General features: G+C 37.9%; 1 protein-coding gene across 1 annotated transcript; it reads left to right on the forward strand.

The window, feature by feature from the left end:
* The first annotated feature begins 1,116 nt into the window (after window positions 1-1,116).
* MYOT (myotilin) lies at window positions 1,117-22,831 on the forward strand. Its single transcript, XM_008060997.1, has 11 exons — window positions 1,117-1,187; window positions 4,787-4,871; window positions 5,220-5,353; window positions 9,247-9,421; window positions 10,302-10,406; window positions 13,251-13,297; window positions 16,221-16,353; window positions 18,392-18,599; window positions 20,963-21,128; window positions 21,865-21,998; window positions 22,210-22,831. The coding sequence occupies exons 3-11, from the start codon at window positions 5,343-5,345 to the stop codon at window positions 22,380-22,382; spliced, it is 1,152 nt and encodes a 383-aa protein (XP_008059188.1). The 5' UTR covers window positions 1,117-1,187; window positions 4,787-4,871; window positions 5,220-5,342; the 3' UTR covers window positions 22,383-22,831.
* The last annotated feature ends 1,300 nt before the right edge of the window (window positions 22,832-24,131 follow it).

The raw sequence follows: 24,131 nt of genomic DNA on the forward strand, positions 1-24,131 counted from the left end.
AATGGAGAGAATTCTACTTGATTGGCCTGATCTTCATGCCACATATCTTACTCCACCACCTTTGTTGATTTCAATTTTTCTTCTTCTATAATTATTTTCTTCCCTGCACAAAAATGGAAGCCTAATACCATGGTCTCCATGGTGAAAAGAGAAAAGAAATTGTAAAATTGTTAGGAGTAAAGGGAGATGAAAGAAAGTGCATTGGCAGCCCTAATTATATAGACTGCTTATTTGTTTAAGTGTTTCAAAACTCTTTTAGAATAAAAGTACTAGGTGAAAGGGGTATATGCCATACAGAGTCAGAAAACTTGCTAAAGAAGCAGTTTTAAAAAAATTAGCCAGGTGTGATGATGCACACCTATAGCCCCAGCTACTGAGGAAGCTAAGACAGCAGGAACACTTGAGTCCTGAAAGTTGAGGCTGCAGTGAGCCATGATCCCACTACTGTACTCCAACCTGGGCGATAGGGTGAGACGCTGTCTCAAAAAAAAACCAAAAGCACAATCATGTTTTTCCACCTCCCTATGTTCCCAGTGACATACCACCATGACCCTGCTCTCCTGCCTTTGTGCAGACTACTCCCCCACCCCACCCCACCCCCCAAAATATTGTTGGAATTCTACTCCATCTCCACTTTCACTAAGCAAAAGAAAAAGACTTCTGATGAAGAATTATGCAATGCAGACTCAATTTGGTGCCCACCCATCACTGGGCTTATTGCTGGAGAAGTCTTACTAAATAGAATAACTCCAGTCTTGAAATACTATTTTCCTTTTACTCCTTATCTCTTAAACAGGGAAGATTCAAAGCCTCCATCATAGTAAAGAAATAGTTCTCTTCATATTTTTCCTGTTCACCACTCTTTCCCCACAAGAGCTTGTCAAAGTTCATAGTCAAAACTCACGTCTGAAATAAAGAGGCCTGCAAGAGAAGCTCATGTAATCCCACTCCTTAAATATCACTAAGACATCTGAGATATTGTTTAGGTTGTGGACTCTTACTTTGACATGCCAGCATAGGTAGATGGACAGGCAAGCACATCAGATGTCACTGTTTGGCAGCTGATAAAAGTCAGTAGTGCTATAATACTAAGCACAGAGCCACTAGATTAGTCTGGAGGAAAGGAGATGCCTCTTCCTTCCCTTCAATAGTGGGTTAAACCCAGCTGGCACCCTCTGGAACTACGGGTAAGTCCCTTCTTTATTCTTGCTATACTTTGGGGTTTTGTTTTTTGTCCATATCAGATGAATGTGTACAAAGATGATCTACAGATAAAAAGTTTGAAAGGCATAACATCATAGTGATATTATACAAAGATTTCAAGAGAAAGTGACCCATTCATTCCATAGAGACTGGAAGGCTTTATACAAAGGATAGAGGAAAAGATAGTTGTATATAATTATTTTAAAATCAATATTTTTCCCTGAAAAGGGATACTTGCTCTGACTGTAATTGTGTGCTGTCCTATGGCCTCAAGATATCCTCTGTCATCTTTTGGGCAAGTCTGTGCCATATTAGAGATGGGGGAAATGGTAAGATTTTTTTTAATGGGAGACTGGATAGTATTTTATTTATAAAATCTTTGAAATTAATTTAAAATTATTTGGAATAAAATGATACTGTCATGTAATAGAATCTACAGTAAAATTGAATTGTTGAACAGTAAATACAAACATGAAGAAAAGATGTATAGAATTACCGTGTAAACATCAATTTTGAGACACTGATACAAAGAAACTTTTGAGAGAACATATTTTTAATGGAGCTTTAAAAATATCAGTAACTATTAATTATGTAGGCCAAAACCAAAATGTACAAGACAGTTGAAATTCTGAAAATATATATAAATAAAAGAACACTTTTTGGAAAATATCTATTGGCCATTTCTTAAACGGTTTATTCCTTGCTATTTGAAATTAGTCTGAATAATGTCCCTGCCCAAAAAGGAATTTAGAAACCAGACTCCAGATCCAATTGCGCACTAGACTGAATAAACCCATAAATACAAAACTACTTGCCTTGAAATAGACTCTCTCTCTCTCTCTTTTTTTTAGTAGATCTAATTAAAGCCCTCCTTATGGATGTTTTTCCCCAACAATCTAAATGCCTAATGTAGTCCATTTCTAAAATGTATTCTGGGTGAATGTATTCATGTTCATAAACTTGAAATTAAGGCATAAATAACTTTTTAAGTACTTTTTTCTTTCTCTTGACTGTTTAGTTGCATTGTTCTTTCCTAAAACTGTTAGTTTTAATTTAACTCTGAACTACATACACAACCTTAAGATGAAGTTGTTTGGTCTGGAAAAGTTCCATTAACAATATTTTCTTCAAGATAGTAAGTAAAATAATTACAAGGTTTTGTTTCAATGATGATAAACAATTTGGTTGGTTTTTCAGTTAAAAGTTTGATCTGTTGCTATCTCAGTATTGGTCTATATTATGCAAAACAAACTATGTAAATGTGTTTTTAATTAAATTATCTGATATTTTGAATAAATACAGCATTGGCTTTACAACAATTTATAGAGCTAGTCGTTGTGTGTAATGTCTATATATAGTCCCACTTTACCACACTGATGGGAGAAACATCAGAGGCAAATATAATCCTTCAAAGTTGATTTTAGTGGCAAATGTTTTATCTAAGGAAAAAAGGGAATCTAGTGTAGGAAGGCAAGAGAGCCACTCTAGAGCCAAGTAAGAGAAATGACAACCGCCTTTCCTTGATGAGGCAGAGACTTAATTTCATAAGTATCTTATTTATTTCCTGTTTGCCATTTGAAAAGAAAAAGAAGTGCTAAAACAATTTCAAAATTAGTCTAAAATACATCCTAATAAGTAAAAATAATAAAAAGAAAACTAAATAATTAAGAGAATTTTGGACCAATAACTAGAAAGTACAATCTAAAAATAACAGAATTATAAGCGATGACTCTGTTTAAAAATAAAGAATAAAAAACAGAAAAAATTTACAAGTGACTCTGGAATGCAGTCTGAAACATACATCACACACACACACACACACACACACACACAGAGCAGCCACTCCTTAATTAACATCCCGTTTGGTACTATAGCCAATTTGGAAGCAAAGGGAGAAAAAAGGCAGTGAATTTTAAGGTTAAAAAATCCACTCAAAGTTGACAACAATGAATTATAGATGTTCACACTACTTTGAGAAACTAAGAAAGGGTGAAGGAGAAATATAGACATTAAAGTAATGTCTATATTAGCCGGGCTCGGTGGCTCAGCCTGTAATCCCATGCCTTTGGGAGGCTGAGGTGAGTGGATTGCCTGAGTCCGCGGGTTCGAGACCCGCCTGGGCGGCGAGACCTCATCTCTACAATAAATCAAAAAATCAGCCGGGCGTGGTAGCGCGCGCCTGTAATTCCGGCTACTCGGAAGGCTGAGGTGGAAGGATCGCCGGAGCCCAGCAGGTTGAGGCTGCGGTGGCCGGGAGCGGCCACTGCACTTCAGTCTGGGCGACAGAGTGAGACTCCAACTCAAAAAAAAAAAAAAAGTAATATCTATATTAGAAACCAGACTCTAGATCCAATTGTGCACTAGACTGAATAAAAAGAAGCATATTGCTTTCCTTGGTCTACCAAGATGTTATTCATCAGCGACCATCAGGATATGAATTAATTGGTATATCAGAAGGGCTTTTAATATGTTTTTGTTTTTGTTTTGAGTTGGAGTCTCACTGCGTTGCCCAGGCTGGAGTGCAGTGGCATGCTCACAGCCACCCCAGGGCTGACCTGCTAGGTCCAGCAATCCTTCCACCTCAGCTTTCCAAGTAGCCGGAACTACAGGCGCGGGTACCACGCCCAGCTAATTTTTTTTTAATATATTGTAGAGACAAGGTCTCACCAAGTTCCCCGGGCTGGTCTCGAACCCACAAGCTCAGGCAATCCACTTGCCTTGGCCTCCCAAAGTGCTGGGATTACAGGCTGAGTCGTGTTAATATGTTTTAATGAGCAATGGGAAGAATTCAGACTGAATGAAAACTGGCATTTATTTATTTAACTGCTATTTTTTTTTGTTTGGGTTTGTTTGTTTGTTTGTTTGTTTGTTTTTGAGATAGAGTCTTGCTCTGTCACCCAGGCATTCAAACTGCAGTGGCACAATCACGGCTCACCAGGCCTCAAACTCCTGGGTTCAAATTATCTTTCTGCCTCAGTGTCCCAAGTAACTGGGACTACAGGCATGTGCCATCACACCTGGTTCATTTTGTTTCTATTTTTCATAAAGATGGGGGTTTCACTTTGTTGCTGAGGCTGGTCTTGAACTCTGAGGTCAAGCGATCTTCCAACTTCAGCTTCCCAAAGTGCTCGGATTACAGGTGTGGGCCACTGCAGCCTGGCTTAACTGCCATTGTTTTAAATCATCAAACCTCTGTGGTTAATGAAACTGCAGGCTTTGGACAAAAGCTAATTATAAGAGCATAAAATTATCACACTGAACATCATCACAGAATTTATTTCCATAAGCAACTACTTGGAAAATACAACTCTGTGCTTCTACATCTTAAAGCCCCTGAGCATGCTTTCCCCCAAGGGCAAACTCACACCAGTGGATCCTTTTTCTTATTCTCAAAAGAAAAGTTATTTGTACAAAAATAGATAAAAGAAAGGGAAATCTAGAAGCCAGGAAAGTTTTACATGGAAGAGATCTTAAAAGCACAAAAGCTAAAAAAAAAAAAAAATGTACCCACAAGATCCTAAAGAGGTCAAACAGTACTGTTATTTAAGCAAATACTGTAACTTAATTATTTTTCCTTTTGAAGGAACAATATTCTTCAAGAGAAGCCCACTCCACCAAAGCCAGGAGCACAGTATTCTCAGGATCCCAACAAGGAGGAACAGACCAAGGTTGCTTCTGATTCCTTGCAACCTTCCATAATTCCAGGCTTGCAGCCCCAAATTCAGGATAGCACCCTTCCAGGAACAAATCATTACAGCTATAACTTGCCTTCATCGTCCATAAACCAGCTAAGCATGTTTAACTACGAACGTCCAAGACACTTCATCCAGTCCCAAAACCCATGTGGCTCCAGACTGCAGCCTCCTGGACCGGAAAACTCCAGCTTCTCTAGCCAGACCAAACAGTCTTCCATTACCATCCAGCCCCGCCAGTGCACAGAGCAAAGATTTTCTTCCTCCTCAACAGTGAGCTCTCACATCACCATGTCCTCCTCTACTCTCCCTGCTTCTCCTCAGCAGCTTGCCAGCTCCAACCCAGGCCAAAGGGTTACTGCCACCTATAACCAGTCCCCAGCCAGCTTCCTCAGCTCTATCTTACCATCACAGCCTGATTACAGCAGCAACAAAATCCCTTCTACTATGGACTCCAAGTAAGTGAATTTTTACATACCGCATATAAGGTAAGCTTATGTCTGAGGAGTTTGGGGAGTATGTTGCAGTTCATTTATTACTATCTATAAAGGTAATGTGACCGTATGATCTTATTCCACAGTTCTACAACACACTGAACCAGGGTACTGGCAGTGAGAGGTCATCTGACCCATTCTCCAGTGTCAGGCTGAGCCGAATCCAAATTACCTATTATCTGATACAAGCACTTACCCATTATTTTCATTTCTGAAAAAAAATACATTTCCAACATCCCAAGAACAATGAACTTTCCCCCCAGTTCTAAGCTAAGCTCCTCATGTTGTAAATTTAATTCCTCTGGTTCTGGACTCAGCTGAGATAACACCTGTCTGCTCTTCCTCAGATAGGATTTCCTCTCCCATAAGCAGAGGCTATTAAGTTTCTCTTCAGTCTTTTCTTCCTGTTCATTTCCCTCTCTAATCCTGAATATCCACTTGGTTTTAAAAAAGTATTTTAATTAACAAATTTCAAAAACCTGGGACTCAGACACACAAATGTATGAATTTTCCTTACTATGATCAGAAGAAGGAAGGCTTGATGAAGGCATCTGAGTATTAAGGCTTCCTTTGGTAATTAAAACCATACCTAGTTCAAATTTGCTGGACTGATCTAAATATAGGGAACAATACTGTACAAGCATGTACTGTTTCAACAGCCCTAAGACTCTCCTAAGAAAACCTGATATGAAAAAGGACATAGTGGTTATGCTTTTTAAAAAACTTGAACTGAATACTTTTCAATATTTTAAAAACCAGGAAAACCCATATGTATGTTAGAATCCCATATGTATGAGGTCGAACCATTTGAAATGGCTGATATTAAACTGTTTTTTTACCTACAAAAATGGCATTCTCATAGGTTTGAAATAATATTTTAAAAGGATGCCTTCAAGATCTGAGATCCTTCTCTCTCTCTTCTCTCTCAAATTCCCCTTATACTCAAAATATACATTGTAGATCCTTCTTGGTTACATTTACCCAGGTGGTCATTTTCCACCTGGCTTTCTATTATCTTCAAATTCCCTACATGAGCATTTCAAAATCTAAAATAACTTTTTCTGACTATAATATGTTTCTTAGTAAAGTCTTTCAATCCCATTCCAAATTCCTGCCCAGAAAAGAAAACTATCAAACAATGACCTATCAAACAAAGAGGAAGAAAGTTTAAAAAAAAAAAAAAGAGAGAGAGAGAATAAGAAATAAAACTTAGGAGGTCCCCAAACCAGAGATCAAAGATTCAGTTTTAGCTGTTCCATTTTCAGCAACTACAGATAACTCTTTTAATCTTTCCACAGCTACTTGATACTCATTTCGTGCCCAGCTGCACAGGGTGGAAAGCCCTGGCCCTTTGAACATTTGTACACAACTCCCTCATTGTTATGGTGGGCTCCAGTTCACCCTGTTTTTCAAAATAAGCCCTTGGATCCTGACCTAAAGAGATTTGAAAGCTTTATTTAGCTTTTCATCAGTAGTTTACCCTTAAGCAAACATTTTATTCAGTTGATCTCTAATTATAATTATTCATTCCAAAAAGCTTGCTATATGACATTCAGCAAGTACCTTACCTGACTCAATGATTCCGTTTTCCAGTCTGTAACAATATTAAGAATCTAGATAATCAACGATGGGGTGGGGCAGAGGCGGGGAGGAAGACCTACAAAGCAGTGTGCAAGTATAGCATTTAGTTTGTAAATAGGAGCAGTTATCAAGTCCAAACAATAGAGCCATCTAAACTGGGAATGACGGGGATATTCAGTGAATAAAGTGTCTGAAGCTATATACATCAGTGACTCTCAGGCTTGGTTTTGAGAATTCTTCAGAGTTTCTCAGATATATTTAGAACTTCTCAGATATGACCATCTGAAAACAATTATTTAAAGATTATAAGCTAGCATTTTAAAAAACCAGTAGGCTATTATAATTTCACACAGTTGGAGAAATATGAGATCTATAAAACCAAAGGAATTTTGCTGCTTTGGCCAAGGGGGGAGGAAAAAAAAGTTCACTGTCTTTTTAAACACTTTGGCTATTTACTTAGCTGAACAAATCAAACTTTAGTTAAGGATTAATCTAGACAGTCATGAAGATCTGAAGATCTGAAATATAAGGAGGGGAAATATGTATCATCAACTTTCAGTAGAGTATACTGCATACAATGGAAAACATTCAACCGGGCGAGAAGGCACATGCTTGTAATTCCAGCACTTTGGGAGGTCAAGGCAGGAGGACTGTTTGAGTTCAGGAGTTTGAGACCAGCATAGGCAACATAGCAAGACCTTATTTCTACAAAAAATCAAAAAATTAACCAGGCATGGTGGCAATGTGCCTGTAGTCCCAGCAACTCAGGAGGCTGAGGCAGCATTGCTTAAGCCCAGGAGGTCAAGGCTGCAGTGACCCATGAGCAAGCCACTGCACTCCAGTATGGGCGACAGAATAGGACTTCAACTCAAAAACAAACAAAACAAAAGAAAAAAAAAATTCATTCATTCAACTGATAGTATCTCCCATACCCATGCTTTGGGTTAGAGGAGGTAAAAAATACAATGATAAGTAATGAAACTAAAATATCTTTTTTCTTCAGAATGTTTACAAACTAGTGATTACCTGACCAAGTTCCCAAAGCCAACAAAAATAAAAACTCAGGTCCCACTCAGAAGAAATACATTTCCACTTAGCTCACAAATCCTTTTAATGATCCTTGAGAATATTTGAACAGAATCATGTTAGAGGACAGACCAAGGTTGTCTCATCTGGATAGCTGAATAATGTTTATTATGGTAATGGCAAAATATTCATTGAAGGCAGTGGCAATTTTCTCACATTAAGTAGATGAATAAAGGGTCCTAAATAGGCAAACTAAGTAAAACTGAACAAAGCACTGTGATAAGTGTGAACTACCTAACAGATCTAAAAACACAGGACTCCCTAAATACTGCCCCATTCTCTTTCAGAACCAATAGGGGAACTATGCCAAGGGCAAGGACACCCTAGAAGAAAATTTAGGAATAGAACTTGAAATAAAGACTTTGACCAATCCCTTCAATTGCAATTCAAATTTTTTTTTTTCATTTTAGATATATTTTTCCTTTTTCCTCTAATCATCCCTTTTGCTCTGTAAAAAATCACTTCAGCATTGTTGAAGAAATGGTTATTATTTTAGAAGTGACTTGTATACTTGGATATTCTAGAATATGAAATTAATAGAAATTGGAAATTATAGGAAAGCCAGAGACTGTGTGATCTGTAGACTTCATTAAAAGCAATAGAATATTCACTAAATACCAGTGGTGTGCTGATAAAATGTCTAACAATCAGCTCTGGAGAAGAGAGTCATGATTTGTGATATTTCCCTACTTCCCTGGTGTAAATACTTCCACCACCACCAATTTCATACTACTACAACATGAAATCACAGATAGCTGGGAAGAGATGCTAAAAATCAGCTCTCTTGGAGCCCATATGAACCAGCTTCAGCACACCACTGTTTAGTATCTACCCATAACTCAAACTTAAGAAATTCAGTCATAAGATTGGAAGACCTCTCAAACTGCCATTAACTAAACTTACTCTCACATTCTTTAGGGAAGAGCTTCAAGGAAGAACATCCTTCTTATGCCCAATCTAAATCCTTCCTCCTGCCACTTAATTTTCATTTGCCAAGAGAAAAGGTGCTAACCATTCTTATCAAATCATTCTTGTTATTAGGGCAATGGTATTTTCAATAATACTAGTAGTACTAAGTGTTAAACTCAACATATCTAAAGGCGACTTACAAAATGAGGCCAATTCTGTTTTAGATACCACATCTTACTTTAAAGACTTTTCAAAAAATATTTTCTTTTTCCTTTGTAAAGCTATCAACAATTCTCAGCTGGTCAATCTGTAAATGCGAAGCCATCCCAAACTGCAAATGCTAAGCCCACACCAAGGACTCCTGATCATGAAATACAAGGATCAAAAGAAGCTTTGATTCAAGATTTGGAGAGAAAGCTGAAATGCAAGGACACCCTCCTTCATAATGGAAATCAAGTGGGCAAGAAGTCTATTTTTTACAAAAGGCCAATTAAACTATAATATCTAATTTCAATAAGAAAGTTATTTCTACTTCACAGACCAATGTCCGTATAACCAGCAAGGAATAGGATTATCTAAAAAGAAATATTTGAGTCCTAGTCTATATCTCTCTGCATGAAATCACTTCTTCGTTTGCAAAAGTATAATCTAGTAGAATGAAACAAATGAAAAATTTATCTCAATGATTTAATGAAAATTTCCTGTTTTAAGCATCATCTTCTCATAAAATATGCCTGACAGTCAAATAACTAATGGGAAATACCGTCAACCAACTTCCTTATATACTTTGGTGTATAATATTGTTGGACAAATAATTATAGCTGTAAATCTTATTACATGGCTCTTATTTTGTGAATCATATTAGTCACTTATCTTTGAAACAGTACTATGGATCTTTAATACAAATGAATTTAATTAAATATTCAGGGTTTAATAAAATATTCAATGTTTATTTAAGAAAAGTTATTTCTGAATGTGAGAACATGTAGTACTATGTTCAAAAATGAAGCAGATTGAAATATGCAGAACAAGAAGGAAGGGGAAGAATGTCCCTTTACTTGGGAGAATCTTATTTAAAGGTGATTGTGCCTGCCTGTGAAAGGGGCAAAAAGAAAGCCTAAGTGAATCTTTACCATAAGTGAGGGAAGTGGCACTAGAATGGAAGGAAAATGCTTCTGATGGAAGAAAAAGACTTTTTTAAAAATATAGAATCTATAATTCAATAGCTAGAACTATACTTCTTTGAAATTCTAACTTGGAGTAGTAGTTTTAAAGTAAATCTGTACAAACCTTTTTTATTAAATCTCATTACTATTCCCTAACAACTTCTTTAAAGCGACTGACATATGAAGAGAAGATGGCACGCAGATTGCTAGGACCACAGAATGCAGCTGCCGTTTTTCAAGCTCAAAATGACAGCGATGCACAAGATTCACCACAGGTAAATTAAAATAATCATTATGTAACTGGAGCACTTTTATTCTGTGTGATTTTTACATGTATGCCTTTCTAAATGCTTATAAATAGCATTTAAAATAACAGTCAATCATTTCTGTTCTACATTGGATATATAAGGAGGCCATGATAGGCATATTTTTTTTTTAACCCCCATTTTTGGTAGTTCTAACATCTAGATACAAAATGTCACAAAGTCAAAACACCAGAGGTTTTTGGTATCACTTTTTATCTGGACACTAAGTGGTCAGTTAGACATAGGACTCTTTCTATAATGTCTACAAGGTCAGAGAACATATGAGTTGTGAATTTTTTATATGACAGAAGTTAAAACACTAAACAAAAGTAATTATAACCTTTCTCATTAGTTATTTAACATTTTAATGTTTTAAGATATACTTGTGGCACTAACAAAACATTCAATTCCTTTCATCATGTTCTTGTATTCAAAAAGGCTTACTTAAAAAAAAAAAAAAACCCTATGAGTAATGGTTCTAAGATTAACAAACGCATCCTTTCCAAGAAGGGATTAACTTTATGGAGGACATAAAGTGACTATCCCACAGGCATTGTGCCTGCGCAATCTGATTTTAACAAGTAAACTTACCCCTGAAGAGAAATGTACATTTGGAGAGACAGACTGAAGTGTTATTAGTCTTCCTTCCATAGTTACCTCTCATTCTCTCCCAAAATGTCTACGAGAAACTGGGAGCCAAAGGGATGAAACTGGGAACTCAAGAATTGCTAGCTTCCAAGTGGAGAAACTGAAAATAAGCTTTTTGTTTCTTATCAATATGACTAGACTTACAAAAAGGATGAAGCAGAGTCTAACAGAGCAAGAACTAGAAACTAAAAACAGAATTTAAATTTCTGTTTGGCCACTAAAACAGCTCATTAATTTATTCATTCGACTAATATACACGGAGAATTTACTGTGTGTTGGGTTGTGAACTTGGTTACGGCAGGAATGAGACATAAGCCCATCTCTATTAGTGGAAATTACTCAAAACAATTTTATACTGATGATGGTTCATCTTATAAATGCACCGTATATGATTCCAAGGGCAAGGATGTACTGTGTTTCTCATTCATTCTTTAAAGTGTTCAAAATGAAGGCAACAGTACTAGGGAAAAAGACAGCAGCAGAAACATATTAGTATGAAATCAGAAAAGATGGATCTTACTTTTTTATACACTTCAAAGATTATATACAAATAATATGCATTACCATCAAACTATGGTATAACAAACACCACATCTCTGAATATAACTATATACATGTTCTAACTACCACTATAAAAAAGTCAAAAACTTAATTTGGATATTTTGAATTTAATTGTATTTTATTTTACAAAAAAATTAGCATATTTGTTTGATCACTGAATTAACCAGTTATTGGTATTTTGCTTGGAGAATCTGAAGGCAAGCCCAAGATTGCTGGAGTTGTAAGTTATTTGCTTTAAAATGACAAAATACGTTAGCTACATAGGCTTGTCCCAAAATAATTTTTTTTTTGAGTCAGATTCTCACTTCATAGCCCAGGCTGGAGTGCAGTGGCACGCTCACAGTCACCCCAGCATCAACCTGCTGGGCTCCAGCGATCCTTCCACCGCAGCCTTCCAAGTAGCCAGAACTACAGGCGTGTGCTACCACACCCGGCTAATTTTTGATTTATTGTAGAGACAAAGTCTTGCCACGTTCTCTGGGCTGGTCTCAAACTCGCCAGCTCATGTAATCCACTTGCCTCGGCTTCCCAAAGTGCTGGGATTACAGGCTGAGCCACCAAACCCAGCCAATAAATTTTTTTGTACTCAGATTTTCTGTGTTCTTACACACATGCATGTCTGATATTTGGGTAGAGATTATATTTTTTATTTCTTTTTTTTCAATGGGATGATCTTCAGTTCCATCCATGTCACTGCAAAGGAAATGGTTTCATTCTTTCTCATGGCTGCATAATATTCCATGGTGTATATATGCCAATTTTCTTTATCCAGTCCATTGTTGGTGGGCACTTGGGTTGGTTCCATGATTTTGCCTTTGTAAATAGTGCTGCATGAGCATACAAGTACAGGTAACTTTTTTATATATTGATTTATTTTCCTCTAGGTATATCCACTTCTTTGTATCAACCACTGTGCTAAGTATAGTGAAATACACAAGACACTAAATATTATTAAAATTTTCAATTCCTGATTTTATTGTCAAACAGAAATAATTCCCTAGTGCTCAGCTATAAATTCTAAAAGATGTTTGCTTAAATTAAATTTCCCTTTATTGAACAGGAAATAACGCTACTGTGAAAGATTTTTCATGGCTCTACACATATCTTTCACAGTGTCCATCAGCAATTTGTGCCACAAGTTAAAAAGAGAAGTATTTTCCAGTCTAAAATGTGTTTACTACTACTGGTGCCACTTTTGAGCAACAGGCATAATACCCTGCATCTACTGCCAACACAAGTGACTTCATGTCTATTCCTGTTTTACTAAAGGACAGTCTGTACTATGTGCTCCCATTTCAAATATACCAGAGGGACACATCATCCTTTGTCAGAAAATAGTCATCTGAAAAATGAACCACTGTCAAATCCAAGATTAGCTTATTTTCATAAGTAATACTTGTTAGTTGAATAGCCCTATTAATTATGGGAATTTCTTGCCATAATAGTAATAGGTTAGTACACTGTATTTTAAATGCTTAAAAACTGAAATATACAACTTTCCATGACTGTACAAATACAGCCAAAATAGAAATTCTCCTTTCAACTACAACTACTCGAAGCTAACAATTACATGTTAAATTCTCACTTTGTTTTAATTTCAAGCAGCACAATGTAGAACATGGACGACTGCAAGTTCCTACATCACAAGTAAGGTAAAAAAAAAAATTTATTTTTAAAGAAATATATGGTTTGCTCTCTAAGATATTTTCAACTTAAAAGTGTAATATTGCCGGGTTCGGTGGATCAGCCTGTAATCCCGTGCCTTTGGGAGGCTGAGGTGAGTGGATTGCCTGAGCCCGCGGGTTCGAGACCCGCCTGAGCAGCGAGACCTCCTCTCTACAATAAATCAAAAAATCAGCCGGGTGTGGTAGCGCATGCCTGTAATTCCGGCTACTTGGAAGGCTGAGGCAGAAGGATCGCCGGAGCCCAGCAGGTCGAGGCTGCGGTGGCGGGGAGCGGCCACTGCACTCCAGTCTGGGTGCCAGAGTGAGACTCCAACTCAAAAAAAAAAAAGTGTAAAATTTATAAAGTCCTTGAGCTTACTATATACCTTCTAAAAGATACAGTGTGGGCTGGGCATAGTGGTTCACGTCTGTAATCCCAGCACTTTGGGAGGCCAAGGCAAGTGGATTGCCTGAGCCCACGAGTTCGAGCCCAGACTAGGCAACATGGTGAGACCTTGTCTCTACAATAAATCAAAAAATTAGCTGGGTGTTGGTGGTGTATGCCTGTAGTTCCAGCTACTTCAAAGGCTGAGGCAGAAGGATCGCCTAAGCCCAGCAGGTTGAGGCTGTGATGGCCAAGAGCAAGCCACTGAACTCCAGCCTGGGCACCAGAGTGAGACTCCAACTCAAAAAATAATAATAATATTTATAAAGCCCTCAATCTTACTATATGCCTTTTAAAAAATACAATGTGGGCCGGGCGTGGTGTAATCCCAGCACTTTGGGAGACCAAGGTGAGGGGATTGCCTGAGCCCACGGGTCCAAGACCAGCCTGGGCAAATTGGTAAGACCTCATCTCTACAATAAATCAAAAAATTAGCTGGGTGTGGTAGTGCACACCTGTAGTTCTGGCTACTTGAAAGGCTGAGGTGGAAGAATTGCCAGAGCCCAGCAGGTTGACACTTGGGTGGCAGTAAGCATGCCACTGTACTCCAGCCTGGACGACAGAGTGAGACTCCAACTCAAAAACAAACAAAAAAATCCACAAAAATACAATGTGGGCTGGGCGCAGTGGTTCACACCTGTAATCTTAGCACTCTGGGAGGCCACAGTGGTAGGACCAGCTTGGGCAACACAGTGAGACCGCATCTCTGCAATAATATTTTTAAAAATTAGCCAGGTGTGGTGGCGCATGCCTGCAGTCCCAGCTACTCAGGAGTCTGAGGCGAAAAGATCACCTGATCCCAGAAGATTGAGACTACAATGAGCTGTGACCATGCCACTGCACTCCAGTCTGGGTGACAAAGTGAGACTCTAACTCAAAACAATATATATAGATAGATATAGATAAATATAAATATAAATAAATATATATATGTACAACACACACACACACACACACACACACACACACACACACACACACAATGTGTATTTTCTTTTTTCTTTTTTTTTTTTTTTTTTTTTGAGTTAGAGTCTCACTCTGTCGCCCAGGCTAGAGTGCAGTGGCGCGCTCACAGCTACCACAACCTTGACCTACTGGGTTCAGGTGATCCTTCCACCTCAGCCTTCCAAGTAGCTGGAACTACAGGCACATGCCACCACATCTGGCTTGCTTATTTATTTATTTATTTATTTATTTATTTATTTAAGAGATGAGGTCTCACCAAGTTGCCCAGGCTGGTCTCAAACCCATGGGCTCAGGCAGTCCTCTCGCCTCTGCCTCCCAAAGCACTGGTATTACAGGTGTGGGCCACTGCGCTCAGCTCAATGTGTATTTTCTAATCTCTAAGATAATGATCAAAATTTTATGTTAATTATTAAAATTATCACAAAGAAATTTTTTTTAACGTTTTGGTCAACTTTTCCAGGACCATGTTTTAGTGTTAAACAACTTGGAAATCCAATTCTAATTACACAATCTTTGCAGGTTATTGAATGATATATGGCAGTTGTCCCCAATTTTTTTGCAATCAGGAACTGGTTTTGTGGAAGGCAATTTTTCCCTGAACCGAAGTGGGGGTGGTTTCAGAGTGATTCAAGCACGTAACATTTATTATGCATTTTATTTCTATTATTATTGCATTGTAATATATAATGAAATAATTATAAAACTCACTATTTTAAAAAGGCATGTGGAAATTGTAAATAAAATAATAAGCAAATCATGCAGGAACTAAAATAAGTGTCAGGTTCTAACTTAAAACTTGCCACCAGATGTACATCAACTCCCTTGCCACTCACTAATAGGGTTCTGATATGAATCTGCAAGCAACTGATTTACTATGGTCTCTGTGCAGTCAAACCTCACTGCTAATGTTAATCTGTATTTGCAGCCATTTCCCAGTGCTAGCATCATTGCCTCAGCTCCATCTCAGATCATCAGACTTTGGATTCTCATAAGAGGCCGCAACCTAGATCCCTCACTTGTACAGTTCACGGTAGGGTTCATGCTCCTATGAGAATCTAATGCCGCCACTGATCTGACGGAATGCGGGGCTTAGGCAGTAATACAAGCGATGGGGAGTGGCTATAAATACAGATGAAGCTTCGCTAGCTCTCTGTCACTCACCTTCTGCTGTGCAGCACAGAGCGGTACCAGTCCATGGCCCACGGGTTGGGGACCCCCGATCTATCAGATACTTTGCATTTTAATAGATCGGTTTCTTCCCCAATTTATGGCACTATAAAAGAGAGACAAAGATGTACAATTTGTACCAGATGTTTCTAAATTGCTACTATGTTGAAGTTATCAAACATGCTATAGCCTTAAGGCCTCTCTCCATTGTTATTACACTATCAAATCACACAGTAGACTCTGGTATTTCAAATTCGATGTCAAAAGTATATTTGTGTAAAAGGAAAAACAATGACAACACTTATGCATAGTTGTTATTAAAATATTTTGTAGAAGTAGATCATCCTCAAGGGGAGATGTGAATGATCAGGATGCAATCCAGGAGAAATTTTATCCACCACGTTTCATTCAAGTGCCAGAGAACATGTCGATTGAAGAAGGAAGATTCTGCAGAATGGACTTCAAAGTAAGAGAAGAATCTAAAAGTACTGTAGGGAAATTAACAATGAGATACTAAGTTTTGAAAAATGAACTTTTCCTACTCATAGCTTGCTACATAGCTTGAAAAGCAGTATGCAAAACGGATAAGAGCACAAATTCTGAAACCAAGCTGAGCTGGGTTTGAATCTGGCTCTACCACTTTCCAGCTGTAACCTTAGACAAGTCACTTAACTTCTCTGTGCTTTTGTCTCCTCATCTGTAAAATGAGAATAGCAAATATGCTTACTTCACAAAGTTATGAAGATTAAGTAAATAAATAGGTAGACCTAATAGATTATACAAGTGAAGCAATTAGAATAGGATTTCTAAAGTAAAAGCCTCTTCTCCAAGAAGAAATTCAAGCCATCCTGCTTTCTCTTGGCCTAGAAGAGTTCCTCAAGCTAGAAAAGCTGTTTAGAAGAGCCATTTGTGTTACATTCATTTTGAATAACTTTTTCTTGTAAAACATTTTTCCAGATTCCTTATAAATAAAAGTTATTGTTAAAGCTTAACACTAGGCTGGGCTCGGTGGCTCAGCCTGTAATCCCAGTACTTTGGGAGGCCGAACTCACGGGTTCGAGACCACCCAGCAACTTGGCAAGACCTCATCTTTACAATAGATCAAAAATTAGCTGGGCGTAGTAGTGTGCGCCTGTAGTTCTAGCTACTTGAAAGGCTGAGGCGGAAGGATCACCAGAGCCCAGCAGGCTGAGGCTGCAGTGGCTGGGAGCATGCCACTGCACTCCAGTCTGGGCGACAGAAAGAGACTCCACCTCAAAAAAAAAAAAAGCTTAACACTGGATTTAATTGTAAAAGCTTATATAGGCCAGGAGCAGTGACTCAAGCCTGTAATCCCAGCAGTTTTGCAGGCCAAGGTGAGACGACTGCCTGAGCCCATGGGTTCGAGACCAGCCTGGGCAACATGGTGAGACCTCGTCTCTACAATGAATCAAAAAAATTAGCCAGGCATGGTAGTGCACACCTGTCATTCTGGCTACTTGGAAGGCTGAGGCAGAAGGATCACCAGAACCCAGCATGTCAACGCTGGGGTGGCCATGAGTGTGCCACTGCACTCCAGCCTGGGTGACAGAGTGAGATTCCAACTCAAAAAAAAAAAAAAAAAAGGTTATATAAAAACATTTGACAGACTGGGCATGGTGGCTCACACCTATACCTAGCACTTTGGGAGGCCAAGGCGCAAGAATCGCTTCAAGACTAGACTGGGCAACATCGCTCCACAAAAAATATATAAAATTAGCCAGGCATAGTAGCATATGCCTATAGTCCCAGCTGTTCAGGAGGATGAGGTGGAAGAATTGCTTGAGTTCAGGAGGTCAAGGCTGTGGTGAGCCATGATTATGCCACTGCACTCCAGTCTGGGTGACAGAATGAGGCCTGGTCCAAGAAAAAAAAGAAAAAAAAAAAAAACTAGCAAACTGCTATTTATGTACCAAACTATAGCTCAAGAACACTGTTTTAGAAAAATTACTCAAGTTCTACATGCCTCAGATATAAATGCTGCTGGAATTTTATTTGTAGCCACAATTAGTCAGAAAAGACATATGACTTCCACATTCCTTGTGGAAACCAAAATAACATAATTATTGTTCTAAATATAGTAATTAAGAGATCATAAAGAGACTGAAGTTGCATGTGAAAGAGCTAGATGTGCTCAAAACAGTCTGAAAATAGTATGTTAATTTCAAGGATCTTAATTTCCAATGCCTTGTTTAAAAAATTGTAAATACCTCCAGCTACTTGGAAGGCTGAGGCAGAAGGATTGCTGGAGCCTGGCAGGTAGAGGCTGTGGTAGTCATGAGTGTGCCACTGCACTCCAACCTAGGCAACAAGAGTGAGACTCCAACTCAAAAAAAAAATTTTAAGTACCTTTTTGAGCTATTGCTTTGCATTTCAATCACAAACCCACTCAGATACTGGAATTATTAAAATTCATAAGTGGACATTTGGGTTCCAGTGATGCTATACTTTAAAATTCTGCCATCTCTTTGTGCTTTTGTTTTTAGGTGAGTGGACTACCAGCTCCTGATGTGTCATGGTTTCTAAATGGAAGACCAGTTCAACCAGATGACTTGCACAAAATGATAGTGTCTGAGAAGGGTTTTCATTCACTCATCTTTGAGGTGATCAGAGCGTCAGATGCAGGGGCGTATGTATGTGTTGCCAAGAACAGAGCAGGAGAAGCCACTTTTACTGTGCAGCTAGATGTCCTTGGTAAGCCTCCAAAGAGATCCTTGAGAGTTCCTTAAAATCCAGAAGCATTGGCAGAGCACAGTGGCTCATGCCTATAATCTCAGCACTTTGGGAGGCCGAGGTGAGAGAATTGCCTGAGCCCAGGAGTTCAACCAGCCTGGGCAACTTGGCGAGACCTCATCTTTAAAATAAATTTAAAAATTAGCCGGGCATGGTGGCAGACGCCTGTGGTTTCTGCTACTTGGAAGGCTGAGATGGAAGGACCACCTGAGCCCAGCAGGTCACGGCTGCGGTGGCTATGAGCGTGCCACTGCACTTCAGCACTCCAGCCTCAGCGACAGAGGGAGAATTTGACTCAAAAAAAAAAAAAAAAAAATCCAGAAGTATTGAAAGAGTATTTTTTTTAAAAAAGTATTTAAAAAGAAAAACCCCAGGAGAGGTTTAAGATTAATGTCTACATAACTTAGGGAAGCAAGTAAAACTAGAATGACAAATCTACCACCAAAGTTCTTCTGGAAAGGAAATTTTTAAAAATCATGCAATTTTAGACAGACCAAAGTGGTATAAGCATTTCTAGATGTAATTATAGGGTCTCAAAGTGAAAAATTTAGTCTAATCATTTCTCTGGTCTAAAACAACAAATCTGACTCACGCTTTTACAGAATCATCATTTTAAATGCATTATCCATCATAATTTTAAATGCATAGTTTAAAACTGAAGAGTAAATATCAATTTTTAGCCTTAGACTATGTCCTCTTTACTAGGAAACTAGTCTCTAATTTTAACCAAAAAAACATGCCTATTGCTTTAGAAAACAGGTATGTCTCATGTCTCATCTGTCATAAGTAGGGACGTTCTTTTTTTTTCTTCTGATTGTCAGTGAGGATATTTATTGAGGGTTTAATGGGTACAGGGAGAAGGCTGGATGACTTCGCGTGGGGGGAGATCCTTTTCCTGGGATCCCAAGATCTAGACTCGTGGGGGCTGAGGGAGAGAGGTCTGGGGCCTAAGAACACTGTGCAGGGGCCACTGTCTTCTCTAGGGTGTTCCCTTCATGCGTGAACCAGTAGCTGATGCTGTTGTGAGATTTCCACTGGTCGGGTGTCAGGGTCAGGTAGTTATTAGCCACATACTTGTTACTCTGTTTGGAGGGTTTGGTGGTCTCCACTCAAGTAGGGCAGTTCTTATAACACTGGTGTCTGGTTTTAAAATTTTATAATGTAAGTGCTTTAAATAAACAGTTTGAATACCCCTAATCTAAAAAATCTGAAATCCAAGATCCTCCAAAATCAATATGACACTCAAAGGAAATGTTCATTGGAGCATTTCAAATTTTCACACTAACGATGCTCAGCCAGTATTAGGCAAATATTCTAAAATCCATAGAAATCAGAAATCCAAAACACTTCTGATTCTAAGAATTTCAGATAAGGGACACTCATCCTGTACCACATTTTTAACAGTTTAAGCCACAGTGTATTGCATAAGACATTTTGCTCTAATTCACTATTTATTATGTAAAAGTTTATTATACAAAAGTCTTTTATAGTCTACTCAAATCAATAAGATCTTTACGATTATCCTAGGATATACTGAAGGGTCCAACCTAAACGGAAAACTAGGGAGCTGGAATTTTTTTAAAACCCACACAATTCAAGCAATTAAGCTTTGGACAAATCCTATTTGTGTCAATGGCTTCAGGAATACTATAATATTAGAACTGAAAGAGATCTTGGCTGGCATTGGTCCGGGCTCATTTCTCCTTCAGAAAAGCCAGGGTTATAATATTATACTAGCATTTCCTCATTTTCCTAAGGTAGTTGACAAAAAGTAAAATCATTACAATTACTGATATTTGTATATTAGTTTACAAAGTATCTCTTCATTATCTCAATTGTTCCTCACAATTAATTTGTGTGGTAGGCACAACAGTCACAATTACCTGAATTTTTTAAAAAATGATAAAACTGAGGCTCAGAGAAACTAAACAAAATTTTTCCAATTTGACATGTTTCATGGAGCCAATAAAGAATTTGAACCCAAGCTATCTGATACTTTCCACCATTCATGCTGCCTCCCTATAGGTGAGATGATAAATAAGAATATGACTTAAATTATTTAAATGAAATATGATTATCAATTCAGTGAATAATTACATTACAGTTTTAGAACTCTGAATGGCATAACAAAATATTACTGTTCCAATAACTGGCCACTGAAGAAAAAGAAATAAATAAAATAGTATATTCTTTTAACTAAAAGTTTGCAAATTTTGTTGTTGCTTTTTAACACTTTAATATCAACATATAAATTTCATAATACTTGTTTGATTTCATGTATTTTTATAATATTTCAAATAATCAAATTTTTTATTGATATGTAGCAAAAGAACATAAAAGAGCACCAATGTTTATCTACAAACCACAGAGCAAAAAAGTTTTTGAAGGAGAATCAGTGAAACTAGAATGCCAGATCTCAGCTATACCTCCACCAAAGCTTTTCTGGAAAAGAAATAATGAAATGGTACAATTCAACACTGACCGAATAAGGTAGGATATATATTTCTTCTAGACTCACTATAATTTATTTGGGTGAATCCAGTTTTACTTCAACATACATTATAAATTGCATGCAATGATGATCTCAATTTGACTAGTTTTTAAAACACAAATAAAAATATAAAACTTCATTAAACCAGATTCCACTAATCAAAGCTTTCAGGAATAAATTAGGCTAACATTTACCTTTTTATCAACAATGATGAAAGATGGCTCAAGGAAATAGATAATGTAAACAAGGTTAAGGATGTTTAATTAGAGAAAACCAACAGCTAGCTGGGCACAGGGGCTCACACCTATAATTCCAGCACTTTGGGAGGCAGAGGTGAAGTATAGCCTGAGTCCAGGGGTTCGAGACCTACCTGGGAAACTTGGTGAGACCTCATTTCTACAATAATTTCAAAAAGTAGCTGGGCATGGTGGTATGTGCCTATAGACCCAACCACTTGGAAGGCTGAAGCAGAAGGATTGCCTGAGTCCAGGAGGTTAAGACTGTATAGCCACAATTGTGCCACTGCACTCCAGCCTGGTTGACAGAGTAAGACCCTGTCTCACACACACACAAAGATAGAAAAGAAAACTAATAGCTATTTGGCAATTCATAGATACAGTCTCAGAATTTCCAACTGTTTCTTATTAGTCTGACTCTGAGGGTCAGAGCGATCACTTAAATAAACTTTCATTGAAAAACTAATTTCTGTGTTTCACTTTTTCAATTTTTTTTTAGCTTATATCATGATAACACTGGGAGAGTTACTTTACTGATAAAAGATGTAAACAAGAAAGATGCTGGGTGGTATACTGTGTCTGCAGTTAATGAAGCTGGAGTGACCACATGTAACACAAGATTAGATGTGACAGGTATGTCATACTATCAACCCAAGTGTTATGAAGGATTTAACCAGGTAGATTTAAAAGGAAATGCAAATCCCAGCAGAATATAAAATTTAGGGAATTTTCCCCACACATCATTAGTTTGGATTTTTTTCCTTTCCCTGCCTGATAAATACTAGAGCAACCAATTTGGGTTAGAACAGGTTTTCTGAATCAACTTTTATTTCATCTATTTCAGCCCGTCCAAACCAAACTCTTCCAGCTCCTAAGCAGTTACGTGTTCGACCAACCTTCAGCAAATATTTAGCACTTAATGGGAAAGGTTTGGATGTGAAACAAGCTTTTAACCCAGAAGGAGAGTTTCAGCGTTTGGCAGCTCAATCTGGACTCTATGAAAGTGAAGAACTTTAATAACTTTACCAACATTAGAAACACACAGCTACACTTTTAGTAATATATTCGATTGTATTCTTGAAATTAATCCATAGCTGTATTAACAGATTATGGCTTTAATTAGGCAATATAGTTAATATATATTTATATTATTATTTATCTTTTGATCTTGCACATTCTGTCTATTCCTCTGATTTGTGAAACCTACAGAAAATCTGAGTAAATGGACTTGTAACTGTAGAAAACTATCTTAAAATATGGGGTTTTAACATTTGTCATACATATTTAACAATTATAAGTTATGAATGAATATCAACTTTTAAAACACATCTAATGCTTGTAATAAGATTTAATGGTACTGCTTTCTACATACTGTTTTACGTGTTTTCTTCTGTAGGAAAACTAACATGGTATAGATTATCTGAGTGTTCCATGTCAAAAGAGAATAAAATTCAAATATCTAAAACAGACTGTCTCCTCTTCACAAAAGTCTAGATCTTTAAAATAAAGCTTCTGGTTGTTATACATTAAACAACACTCAGCAAAACCTACAAATAACAAGTTCCAAAAGGGCAATAATATTATATTCTAGAACAGTGTGAAGCTCATTCAGAGTGAATTCCTCCAGAAACTGAACTAGACTTTCCATGGTTTGTACTTCAACCACAGTAACTTAAATCATGACTGAATCTCTCCTGAATTGTCCAAATAGGTCTCTAATTCTTCAGGATCATTGAGTCTATTGTGCTCAAAGGAATAAGAAGTCTCTAGAGGTCACCTGCTTAATTCTTATATTTAATGTAAATTTGAGAGTCACATGGTAGCCCATGCCCAATGGGATTCCTCAGATACTGGTGAGTAGCTGAGATGGGTCGAGATCCCTTGAGACCAGGAGTTCTAGGCCAACCTGGCCAACAGAGTAAGACAACCTTCCCACCCCAGCCCCTGTCTCTAAAAATAATAATAATGTAAATTTGAATACTTTTATACAGGTGTTTTTCCTCCAACAATTTAAAGTTCAAATAGCATGTTACTTATAACTTGTCACATCTGAGAGTCACAGTACAGGAAAGCCCAAGTCCTTTTATTAAAGTATTCTAAAGCTAGGACAGTGGTCCCCTTGCAGCTCAGGTCTCCGTTTCGCTGGCCATCGGCCTTTTGCTAGGCCTCTCCAGTTCCTTTTATCAATAGTAGTTTTGACCCTCACTACCGTGTGACCTAGTTTCGCTTTTTATCTGCACATGAAACAGCCTTTATCAACATCACTCTATTGTACATCTCTTTCAGGGAAACGACAAAAGTGGCTTTATCTTGTGCCTTCAAAACAGCTTCGTGATTTTCTTTGGGGGCTGCTCTGGAGCCTTTGGACTGAATTCCATTTTATTTTCCTTTGTATCCACATGAGAATCCCTCCTGTCTTATATCCTGGCGTGCTCTTGGCTGCCTTAATTTACAGCCAAATTCGTTTGACCTTTTCTATAGCTGGTTTACAAACCTTCTTCTCAGCTTTGCAAAGTTTCTGGGCCAGACGTGGGTCTGGGCTCCCGAGCACTACTGCAGACTTTTTTTTTCTTAAGTGTATTTTAACTTTAGGGCGAGAAAGGAGTGTAAGCTACTTCTGGCAAGAACTCTCAGTTAATACCAACCAATTTCTGCAAGTGGCAGCGGCCGTGTGAGGTCGCGGTTAGGCATTCAGGCTCTGGCATCCAGACTTTGCCCCAACTTTCGGTAAAATAGTTCATTTCTCCGCAAAATACCTACCTTTCA

Source organism: Carlito syrichta, unplaced genomic scaffold (assembly GCF_000164805.1).
Source record: "Carlito syrichta isolate Samal-C Ts95f unplaced genomic scaffold, Tarsius_syrichta-2.0.1 Scaffold304825, whole genome shotgun sequence".
In the NCBI taxonomy this organism is placed as follows: Eukaryota; Metazoa; Chordata; class Mammalia; order Primates; family Tarsiidae; genus Carlito; species Carlito syrichta.